This window comes from Sceloporus occidentalis, unplaced genomic scaffold (assembly GCF_023333645.1).
Source record: "Sceloporus occidentalis isolate IW3139 unplaced genomic scaffold, rSceOcc1.0.p SCAF_4, whole genome shotgun sequence".
Classification (NCBI taxonomy): Eukaryota; Metazoa; Chordata; class Lepidosauria; order Squamata; family Phrynosomatidae; genus Sceloporus; species Sceloporus occidentalis.
Genome location: NW_028316984.1, coordinates 29,936,216 through 29,949,002, shown reverse-complemented (window position 1 = coordinate 29,949,002; position 12,787 = coordinate 29,936,216). Strand labels below are relative to the sequence as shown.

Genomic DNA, 12,787 nt, shown 5'->3' with positions numbered 1-12,787 from the left:
ACAAAAATTGGAGACTCAGAGCCAGGCCCTAAGAAGATGCCACCTTCTCTATTCTTTCACTGCCTTTCCATCCAGACAAAACTATTATTAACAAGGATTGAGTCAAAAGATAATGCAATATATTAAATGCCAACAGGCAATGCAAATTTTTAGCTGTGCCTAGAAATGGAATTCTCTAATTAAATAAACTGCACACACTGGCTGGAATCCTGTTGTTCCACTATGCTGGCAGCTGCACTTTTTCAAGGGACATGCAGCAGGAATATAGGAAAAATTGGCTTGCTCCAAGCAAGCAACATGTTTTACTGATGCCTTATATATTTCCCTTTATAAACCTACCCAAGTTTTAAGCTCCTTGGTGAGGCCCATTTGGTGAGGACACATGAGAAGGCCATTTTGGTGACCACACACAGGATATGGTGGTTTCCCTAATGGAAGGCTAGGCTAGCCCTCTCTCTGCTCTCTTTCATCTCACAGTCAAATAACTTTTGATTTGGGTAGACTCTGGAATATTTACTGGTTGCTATGAAATATTTAAAAAACAAACAAACAGTGATTGTGGCTATGTGGGGATTAAAACCCTGGTCTCCCCAAATCCTAGCTGAGCACTCAAACTATTATACCTCACTATCTTTCATTTTTAAGAAGGAGTGCTGTACTTTTATTCTCATTATTATTATCTCAATGCTTTTATATTGTTTTTAATGAGCGCTCTCTTTAATACATCTTTAGAAACCTTTTACAGTTAAGTTCATCTTCATTAATTTTAAATCATACAGATCACAACAAAATACTCAACAAACAGAAAGAGGAATAGGAATATATATATATATATATATATATATATAGAGAGAGAGAGAGAGAGAGAGAGAGAGAGAGAGAGAGAGAGTAAAAGTAAACTAAACAACTGTATCGCTCTCAAAATCCATAAACAGTTTCCAGTCTTTCAAAAAATTGTCAACTTATCATTTAAAATCGATGTTGGCTTGGCAACTTGGGCAAAGTCTGCAACATTAACAACCCCACTTTTTGGTTTACCATAGTGATAGTTTTTAGGTAAATTTTGTTTTAATTTATGTTGCGAACAACTTGTGCCCATATTGGGAAAAAGGCAGGAAATAAAATACATTAAACAAATGAATAAACAATAACTTATTTCACAGCTCCTATGCTCACAGCCTTTTATCACTTTGCTGCCATCACACATTCTAGCATTGGTATAACAACAGAATTCTGGCCATTATGTATACAGTGGATCCTTCCCATCTGTGTTTGGTCCCTACCCCTGCATGGATTGCAAAAATGGAGATGCCTTGTCCCATGTTATTCAGTGGTGGCAACATACACATAGATACATCACTGTGGATGTGTGAATGCACTGCAGTTGAATAATATGGGACATAGTGATCTGTGGATGGTCAAATCCATGGATCACCAACCCACCAATACAAAGAGTCCACTGTATTTTAGGGGAAATCTATACACAAAGAATGCACAATTAATGAATATAAAACTCATATTCATTATATTGGGATGATGGCTACACAAAATATGTATAATAAGCAGAATCACATGGGAATATGCATATGAATCTGTGTGAACATTTTTTAAAAAAAAAAATGCAGATTGAGATAATCTGAATTAAGTGTGGGGAAATTCTCAAAGTTTGGTATAAGCCAAATTGAAAATTAGACAAATGATATTGCAGAGAAACCAACTGATAAAATAGTACATCTGTACTTGTATGTTGTCCAAGCACAATTGTTCAAAAACCTGGGATTATATGAAGGCATGGGAAAGCAACCTGATACTTTAAAACTAATGGATTTAATATAGCACATGTTTCCTTGGATTATAGCCCATTTCAGGAAATATATGAAGTCACGGTGAACTTCAAAATATTTTAAGAATCTTATGAACATATATCTTTGTGTAATAATATACAAAGTCAAACATTCCGCTGAAGTAAGCTGTAGCTCCTGAATGTCAGAAACTATATGTAATACAGAAATTGGACACAGAGGGCACCTCATGAACTGTTGATGTATGTCATACTTCAAAAGTGCAAAGAGTTCTACAAATGCTATTGAGGTGTGCTCACACATTCAAACTGCTAATAGCATTCATCTCATCAACACAGATTCTTCCCTCTTAGCACTGTCTCAGCTGACTGTCATTTTGAAGGGTCATATTTTATAGTGTTGACAGGCAATAGTTTGTGATGGGTGAAACCTTATCTATATTTCTCTTTTACATGACAGAGCCATCACAGTGTGAATGGCTCTACTTTTTTTTCCCCCAGTGATGAACCGGTCTTGGAAACAGGCTCACAAGTGGCAAGACTTTTGCTTTCAATGTCATGCAAAACTCTTCTTAGATTGGAAGTTACAGTTCACCGAGCATCACAAATGAAAAATGAAATACTATCAGAGCTTGGACAACTTTGGGGGATGAACTACACCTCCCAGAAATCCTCATCTGCTGTGGTCACCTAGTGTAAAGCAAAGATTCTAAAGTCTGCCCAGTATCATAGGGATTCCTGACAGAAATAATCACAATGTAAATGTCTTTTTTTTATGTTATCAAATTCTTATCTACTTGGAGCACTCCCACTGAATTCAAGGAACTTACATAGATGCTAACTTATCCGATTCCTATTGATTTAATGGGTCTTCCATGGTTGAGAGTAACAACTGGAGATATATTGTTATATACCTTCAAATTGTTTCTGATTTATAGAGATCCTGAGATAAACCTTTCACTTTTTTTTTCTTAGCAAGATTTGTTGCTGTTGCCATCCTCTGAGGCTGAGAGAGTGTGACTTGCCCAAGGTTACCCAATGAGTTCCTATGGCTGAGTGAGGAATCATACCTTGGTCTCCAGAATCCTAATCCAACGCTCAAACCATTATACATACTGGGTCTCCTGGAGAGAGAGAAAGAATGAATCATTTCTAAAATCAAAACCAGTCTGAGGACTGTAATTTAATACCATGAATTACCTAAACTGTAAACCTCACAAATTACCTATCCCATTCTGCTTTTTGACATGTCTTTTTATTTCTGTTTTAGATATAAACAATAGTTTCTGAGATATAGTTGTAGTCACCCAAGAAGCACATAGCCAAACAGGGATTTGAACCTATTTATTTACTCACACACTTACTAATATTGATAATCACTTACCTCTAGAGATTTTAAAGCAGAATACCCCAATAATAATAATAATAATAATAGTATTTTCTGTCTCTCTCATAAATATGCAATATCAGCATTGTCCATACAATATATGTTTGACTGAACTAGAATTCTTTGTACTCTCCATTATTGGGTAGGGTATAATTTATTTACTCAGTTGGCATAAATATATTTTACTAAACTTTTATAACTGGCTCGTTGTACAGCTCTGGTTGTATTCAGCACCCCTGTTGTCTAATTTGAACGACGCAAAATAATCTGTCATGGGTGCTTGCCCATAAAGGAATTCACCACCAGTGGGAAAAATGGGTGACCTTCAAGTCCCCTTGTAGAATCTGTAGCATCCGTACATGAAACACACACTATTTAAACATGAAATCACTTAGCCCCAGAGGTTTCAGTGCAATTGAATCATTTTAGATACAAGAACTCTGATTTACCATGTTGCAGGCTGGGGTATACATGATTATTTTCTTTCCCTTATTCCTGAGGCCTTTGTAACCTTTAAATAACTCACAGCCAGAGGTCTATATCCAGCTCCCCATGCTGTGCTAATGATCACATTATACCTAATGGCATATTTATTAATGGTGTTGCTTTGGAGTGGGTGAAGGACAATGGATCAATCTATGTGTATACATATCTGAAATTGCAAGCTGGACCCCTGGGGTACTGTATACATTTAGACACTGCTATAAATGTTTTAGAAATACAGCTAAAGAGCTCTGCATGCTATATCAGAAAGAAAGCAAACCTGTCTGGGAGAGGGTCTCTCTGCAGCGAGAGTAACTATTTAAAATGACTTCAGGGGTTCCATGCTTCTCTTTACTCAACAACACATGTATCAAATAAAGTCAGTCCAAAATGGTGGAAACAACATGCATTCCCCCAAAGCAATTAAAACACAGGGGAGGGATCTGCAAATAAGTGGCATGATGCATGCTTTGCACACATAAGTCTCCAATATGGATGGGGAAAATATTTTAAATATATATTTTTATTTAATTTCTCCCCCCCCCCCCCCCAAGTATCAGGAACCCTTGATTAAAAGCATACTGGATTGATAAGAATCTTCATCGTTCAGAATTTATTCTGTGCACACGTCAAACATGGGTTTTTGTCGCAAAAACAGGATTTTCTTACAGAAAATAATATTTAGGCACAGAAATATTATTTTCTGTGTGGAAAATGTCCAGAGACTTATCAAACATCCATTCAAGTCCCTCCACCCCCAATTTGACCATTCCATCCTTCATGGCGAGTGGGCAGGACTTCAGGAACATCTGGCTGTGTCCCTTTGGTGTTGTTAATGGCCCTCAAGTTAACATTGACCTCTGGTGACCCTGTCAATGATGCATGTTCAAAACTCCCTATTCTCAATGGATCTGTTCAGTTTCTCCAAATGTAGGGCTGTGTCCTCTTTGATTGTGTGTGGTCTTCCTCTCTTTCTGCTGCCCTCTATCTTTCCAAGCATTATCATATTTTTCTAGTGAGTCATGTCTTATCATGATGTGGCCAAAGTACGACAGCCACAATTTAGTCATTTTGGCTAGTGTGTTGTCTTCCTCTTGTTCTGCTGCACTCTGTTTTTCAAATCATTATTGTCTTTTCCAGTGAATCATTTCTTCTCCGGATATGACAAAAGTACAACAGCCTCAGTTTAGTCATTTGGGCTTCTAGGGAAAGTTTTGGTCTGATTTGCTGTTGTATCCATTTATGTTTCTTCTCAGCCATCCACAGTATCCACAGAACACTTATCCAGCCCCACATCTCAAATGAGTTGATTTTCTTTCTATCAACTTTCTTCACCATCCAGCTCTCACATCCATACATAGTGATGGGAAATAAAAAGGCATGAACAATCCTCACTTTAGTGTTCAGCTATATATATATTTGCATTTCAGGATCTTGTCTAATTCTTTCATAGCTGCCCTTCCTAGTCCTAGTCTGCTCTTGGTTTCCATTCTGGTCAATGACTGATCCAAGATATGGGATGTTTTGACTATTTCAATTTCCTCATCTATATTGTAAACATCCTCTGTGGCCATTATTTTAGTTTTCTTAATGTTCAACATTAAACCTGCCTTTGCAATTTCTTCTTTGACTTCGCTTAGTAGTTGTCCCAGGTCTTTGTTATTTTCTGCTAGTAGTATAGTGTCATCTGCATATCTTAGGTTGTTGAGATTCTTTCTTCCAATCTTCACTCCTACTTTCCCCATAGCTACACCTGCTTTTTATATGATATTTTCTGCATATGTTGAACAGTAACCCTCTTTTCAACTGGTAAATTATTTCCAACTTGAAATGATGGCATTAGCACTGATATCCACCAGGGTCCTTGACAGGCCTCAGCACTGTTGTAATCCTTTCACATCTAGCTACAGGGAAATAGCCAGATGCTTCTGCAGTCTTGCCCATTCCTTATGAGGCTATTCAGTACGTTGGCTCAGTAAATATATGGCGTGGCAGGTAGACTTACTTACTTACTTACAATAGTATGCTGGGCGATAGGTTTGTGGCCAATGGATCCCAGGAGCATAAAATTGCCTTCAGATCTACTGCAGTTGCCCACCCTGTATTATATAATAACCACCAGTCCTACTATTTGTCAGAATCTGACTGAGTCAGGACAATATGTGATGGCCAAGTGCTGAAAGACAGAATCTGCTCTGCATTTCTGAAGCAACCCGCTGGTTCACTTCTGTATGTAGAATGTAGGCTGCCATTTTATCTTTTGCCTCAGACCATCTCAGACAGCCCATAATCTTGGGTTGACACTGAAACTAATAGTGCTGTAATGGGTGATTTTAAAAAACACAGTGCCTTAAAAAAATATTATTTATTTATATTAGAAGCTCTTATTACAGTGTTTATATTAAAGCACAAGGCACATCAGTTCTTTGCAGTGACAATAAAGACCATCACTAAAAGGAGCATTTGAATTCCAGGGGGTTCTTCAAGACTAGAAGAAAGGAAGAGAGCAGCTGGATTTAAATTTTTTCTTTTATCAAGTGAATTGTCTGTTGGTTTCCAGGGTGCCAGGGTGGGAATTATAAAGACCCCTGCTCAAAGGCATCCTTAGGGAGGAGTGAGGTATATGCACTACATTGGGCTGGTACACCTGGTAGGATTGGTGTGACTGCATGGGCAAGCAAGAAAAGGTGTCAGCTCCTTTTCTCACTCACCCAGCAGCCATAATAGACACAAAATGGGTTTGTAACCTGCCCTAATCCTCCGGGGAGAGGCAGGCTATAAATAATAATAATTATATTAAAATGGGACTTCATGAGCTGCAGCACTCCTCCGCAGCCACTGGGTGTCTGCTGGAGTGGGTGCAGTGTCTTCAATTCCAGGTGTGGCACATCTACTGGATGAGCAGCTATGCCAAACCCAGAATGGGCCACCAGGAGGCCACAGCACCACTCCGCATCCATGGTCTGGCCAAGTGGCAGGCAGCCAGCTGGGCGACAGACAAGAGAGGGGGGAGGAGGAAGGGTGGGGCAGTCTGCCAGGCCCCCACCCAGAAGCCCTTTCTGGGCACCTGCTCCTGCTGACAACATTGGAAATGAGACCAGTGAGGTAGTGAAATCAGAGTTCAGAAGGTGGAAGCCACAGAATTTTTAAATTAGCAGGACAATGCCATCATCTCCCATCTCCTCTGGACTCCCTTGTTCCCTCTGACTTTAGTTTCCACTCCCTAAGTTAGTGAAGGGACAATAGATTTTACCAAGAATGAGGATCTGGTTTTACAAAAGACCTGCTCCCGATAGAGGTGAGAATCACGTATATTGCTGTAGATCTGAACAGCCACTTGTAAGCCTTGGTCTCTCTGTGAGGGGGTTGTTATAAAGCCTGATCTAGTGAAGTCCTCTTACTTCAACATTTCATACTGTGTTATGTCTCCTGAGTGAACAGGTCTCCCTTCCCGCTTTTCCTGACTGGATGTTCTAACAGGCTGCAATAGGGAGAAGCAGTAGCATTTGCATTTCCACTTGCTTTATTCTCTGCAAACTGAGTTTAGAGGGAGGGAACAACCAAATGCAACTAGCCATAATAGCAACAAAAATAGATAGTCTGCCAATGCAAAGTGGAGGCATGGAAGACATAGGAGCCAAAACTCTCCCAAGCTCTGTAGCTGGAACTGCTGGCAGCAGAAGCCATGAACTCTTAGTTATTCCTCTGCAGTAACCATAGAAGGAAAATTTGGATTAAGACATTGGACACAAAAACCCCTTTAGAATTCAGGATATACAAATGTCTGAATACTTTTTGTCTTTCATACGTCAGGAATATGCAGTATGTGTATGGCCCGTTACAAACGGGCATTAAGTACGCGCTCTGTACGTACTAGGGTTAGGAAGGGGCGTCACTTCCTGACACCCCTAACCCTAATACGCAGAGTGCATAGAAAATGGCGGCGCCCTATACACATGGGTGCCGCCATGAATACATCATGACCGTTCCACCTTCAAACAGGGCGGCGCGGAAGTGACGTAGTGGGGCCACTCAAGGGCGCCTGGGGCGCCCTTTCCGCGGACCCGGAAGGAACTCCATTTCAGAGCTCCTTCCACCTTTGCGTCGCTGGGCGCAGCCTTTACATGACTGCGCCAGCGATGCAAAGCAGAAAGGGGCCAAGCAGCCCCTTTCTCCTCCTCCCCGCCATCGCTGGGTGTCCTTGGGGCTTGAAGCCCAAGGACACCCCTTTCCAGGCCACGGGGAAGCAGCCTTTTGCTGCTTCCCCGCAGCCTGGAAAGCAGCGGATTGGGGCCTCAGAGGCTGCCGCTGTGGCAGCTGAGGCCCCGATCCGGCGGGGAAAGGGCCAGTTACAGGCCGCCCCAAATAGGTGGTCTGTAACGCGCCTATGTGTGTTTGAGTAAGATTGCCATTGCATTGCTAGATGCACATTTCAAATGTTTTTGAAATGATCTTGAATTATAGTAATATAACTATACTAATAAAACTAATCTATTTGTTTTAACTCTCTTTCAGTGCTCCAGGAAGTGGGCCTATGTTCAGATCCACCACAGTTATGGTCCGAGATAATTTGAATGAAATATCTCAACATGGTTTCATTGACTCCACTAAAAAGGAACAGGAATTCAACTTTGCTCTGTTGCACAGCTCAAAGACTACCAGCAATGTTACATCAGTTGCTTCCTTATCACTTGCAAATAACAGTAAGCCAGACATTGACAAGCTGGGGGATCCAATGCAGGGACTCCATGGACACAAAGTGGGCTTCTCTTTTGCATTTCCAAAGAAGGCATCAGTCAAACTTGAATCATCAGCAGCTGCTTTCTATGAATACAATGATGAAACATCAGCTGAACATGGACTTGCCCGAAGAAGTCGTTTCTTTCCTGGGCCTTGCAATCTTCAGGTTTCATCAGATGAAGAACTTGCTCTGCCTTCTGAGGAGAAAACTGGCTCCATGGCTCCACTAACAGAAAAACATACTGACCATACTGAATCTCCCCCAGTACAGGATTCAAATGAACCAGTCAGTAAAGAGAACACAACAGAAGAAGTCCAGGAATTAAAATCCCCTGCTTCCCATTTGAAAGGACACAATCTTGATGATTCAGATAACTTTTGCATTAACATAGATTCAGCAGCTTTGCCTGTTGAAACATTCCCCGGGGTTTCCTCTGGGAGTCCAGGCCTTCCCACAGAAAGCAACAGAGATGAACAAGTGGGTGTTGAATGCACAGGTCTCCCTGTGAATGAGGAATGTATATCACAGCATGGTGGTCAGGAAGAAAATGATCAGAACATTAGCAGTGATTCACCCACTGCTGAAGCTGAAATTAGAAAACACTCATCTGATGGACCGGTTCCAGCAAATTCTGAAGGGGAAACAATTGTTCTGCCTTGTAAACAAAATCCACAAAAAAGACCTTCCGAGCCATTTGTTCCCGTGCTTAACAAACATGGATCAACTGTTCTTCAGTGGCCATCTGAAATGTTAATTTATACAAACACAAAGCCATCCATTTCATATAGCTGTAATCCTTTATGTTTTGACTTCAGGTCATCTAGACTGAATGATGGCCTTGAGAAAAATAAAATACAGTCAAATATGCCAAATTCTTGCCATAACACTGGACCTAGCCAGGGTGTATCTCTAGATGAAACAGATAAATCAGTGAATATTGATTGTATAAGCAACATCCATATTCACTCATCCAACAATGGAAAACCTGCTGCAATGGATAACTCTTTAGCCAAAAGTTGTAATTCTGAAAAGAACCAAGATGAAATAGATGTGGATACTTCATCGGCAATCAAAAGGCAAGAAAATTGCCACAGCTCCCCCAAATATATACAAGAGGGTTTATATGCCAATGAACAACAAAACAAAAGCTATGTCAAAAGAACACATGAAAAGTGGTTTCATAAAAACAGGAAGAGAAAAAGGAGGAGAAAGCTATGCCATCACCATTATGAGGAAGTGACAGAGTCAAACACTTACATCTCTCCAGTACCTGAACAGCAAAATAACTGTGTTGTTGATAAACATCAGAAGGTTCTGGAACAGTGTGTAGGTGAAAATGGACAGGGAAGTTCCATTCTGGAAATTTTGGACCAAACCCCTGAAACTCTTGGGACTGAGAAGAGTGACTCCACTGGAAACATATCCACATCCATACAGGATCATGGGAATCAAGATCCACACTCAATCTGGAACCCAAAAGATGACGGGAGCTGCTGCACAAATGCTAACAATCTATGGAGAAAGAACAAGCCAATTTCTCATAGACAATCAATTAAAGCAAGTTTGAATTCTGGAAGATACAGTTCTGTTTACTCTAGAGAATTTTGCAGCTGGAGTATAAGAAGTTCCAGTAGTAGCCCAAACCATAAACATTTAGGGCACTGCCCTGATATAAAATGTGCAAAAACACAGCCCATAAAGAGGGCATATAATTCTCTCACAGATGAACCAGAGAGATCACATAGAAAACGGAGATATCATATGCACTCTTGCTCATCAGATGAAAGTTCCAGTGCACAAGCCTTTTTCTCAGAAGAAAATCTGCAGCAGACATGTAATGTAGCATTACCTGGTAAACCTAAACGGAAACGAAGGAGAAAGAGAATAAAAATTCACCACATGTTTATAGAAAGTGTTTATAGAGACATTACGAAAAAGAACATCAGCATCAAGGCTCCAAAAGAAGCCTCAGTGTTCAGCATTTCTCCCAAACATTCAATGGAAGAATGCACAGAGCAAACAACAAATCCTTCCATCACAGATTATGTAAATAATATGGAAAAAACAAAGCAGCCACTAGACAGCCAAACAGACCCACAGCCTGAACAATTACTTTCATTAGAAAACACCCAAGCTTTAGGGTGTTTGGTTACAGAGAATACTCCCTATCTAGAAGAATTCAAGTGTCCTGCATCTCATGTTGCTGAACATAGTATTCTGACAACACCCAAACCCAGGAACATGTTGGAAGAGGGAGAAAAACATGAAAATGTGGGTGCTCCTGAAATTCAGGCTCCTAATAAAGTGCCCAGTCTTGAAAGAAACCTAGGCCAGCCTCCCCCTAAAGCATATCTGTGCCATTATGAAGTAGCAGAGACTATACCGCAAGAAAAACTGAATCCATCCTCCAGTGAGTGGCGACGGTGTAATCCAGGCATATTTAATGCCCCATCTCCTTTGCCCTTTAAAGAAGCACACATCAACGGACATGCTTTCTTAACCACAGAACAAATACTTACCCCATTCACCTTGCCTGAACATGCACTTCTCTTGCCCCCAGAAAACCATGACAAATTCAAAGATCTACATCCTGAGGCCTACCACCAAATCATGCATCAAAACCTGTTAGCTAGTAAGATGAAGCTTGCTTTTCCTGCAGCTGCAATCCAGCCTTCAAGTGGTCCCCTTCAACCCTTGCCTTTGCAGCAGCCTCTGTGTTCTACCTCCATCACAACGATCCACCACACTGTTTTGCAGCAGCATGCTGCTGCAGCCGCAGCAGCTGCTGCAGCTGCAGCCAGCACCTTTAAGGTCCTTCAGCCTCACCAACAGTTTCTTTCCCAGGTTCCAGCGCTTTCACGAACACCTTTGCCTCATTTGTCAGTTGGGCCAAGACTTTGTCCTTCAGGCCACACAACCATTGTTGGCCCACCCCAGTTGCCATTCATTTCAGCTTCAGTTCTCCACCCAAGCCATTTGGCTTTCCCCCCTTTACCACACACACTCTTTCCTTCTCTTCTGTCACCCCACCCTGCCGTCATTCCTTTGCAACCTCTCTTTTAGGCCTCAGGTTGAACTGTTCCAATGAAAAGATGAGTCTTAAATGGGGGCTATGCCAGCACTCTCCATCAGAAATTGGCAGAAATCGCTCTACTGATGGACTAAGAGCAAGAAATTACATGAGCCTCCTGATCAGCAAGCTATTTGCTATTGACCTATCAATGCAAATATCTATGTGTATAGTGCAGATTCATAATAAAATTAAAGCACTGAATAGTCTAATATTAATGCAAACTATATATCTATAGATATATAGATATATGTATGTATGAAAATAATGTCTCAAAGTATGTTAACATGTATATAAAATATATTTATAGTACTGTAACTTATGTTGTAAAGTATGCTCCTGTTTTTTTATGATAATATTTGTGTACTTGCACCTGAGTAATGTTTAGACAACGCTGATGCACTACGTTTTGTATAACATTCCTTATAATCATAAATATCGTAAGAAACTCTTTCTTGCAATAATTTCTTATTTGTTTGTTATGGATTTGATGATATTTCATTTGTTTTTAATTATTAATTTTCAGTGTTCTGTTTCCTATACTGTTAACTTTAGAGATCATTGTTTTCTGTCATTTAAATAGTAGAATCTACAGGTAACCACTTTTCCTAGCCTTCTGTGATTTATCATTAAAGCTCAGAGGCTAAAACCTTGAGGGGAGCAGTCTTACTGTGAGCAGGTTGGAGAGGTTAATAGATCTGATTGTATTAGCAGCTTGATGCTGCAGAGGAAAATATTGCCCATTAACAGGGCATTCCCAAATGGTTGATGTAAAATGTGTGCTTTTCTCTTTAAATAATCCTAAGTGGTAGAAAAGCAAGCATAACATATCCAGAAGCCTGCAGACTCTCAGGTTTGCATGTTTCCTCTGTTCTGTGTGACTATTTAAATTTTCACAGACAAGTCTGTGAGTTGGAGAATGGCAGTCAAACAAACTAACACAACTTGTCCCTCCTTAGCGGCCCCTGGAATGTTTTACCATAAGCCAAGGGAACTGTTGTAGTGCATCTAAGTCCTTGATATACTATGGCTAATTGCCACACTGGATACATTGATGACTATGAAGGGAGGGCAAAGGTAGGACAGCTATCAGGACAATACTGCTAAGAACAGCGAGATAAATTCACATTTAGGTAGGTGTAACTTTCCTCATGGAAATTGCCTCTTTTCCACACCTACACTCAGGAGAATTCTGGGGCAGTCTGAATGGTCAGAGCTGTGATGTAAGAAGAAAGGGGTGATAACCTAATATCAACCAGAGGCACATGCCATGGGTGTGGCGTCCCAATCCCAGAAGGTGTCTTG

General features: G+C 40.6%; 1 protein-coding gene across 2 annotated transcripts in view; it reads left to right on the top strand.

Moving 5' to 3' along the window:
• The window catches only part of ZNF804A (zinc finger protein 804A), a 260,991-nt gene extending 249,227 nt beyond the window's left edge, over positions 1-11,764 (top strand). For both annotated transcript variants that reach the window (XM_089519616.1, XM_089519617.1), the window contains one exon: positions 8,187-11,764. In XM_089519616.1, coding sequence (XP_089375742.1) covers positions 8,187-11,475 — 3,289 coding nt within the window. In that variant the 3' untranslated portion in view covers positions 11,476-11,764. The remainder of the gene's footprint in view (positions 1-8,186) is intronic.
• Positions 11,765-12,787: the final 1,023 nt, after the last annotated feature.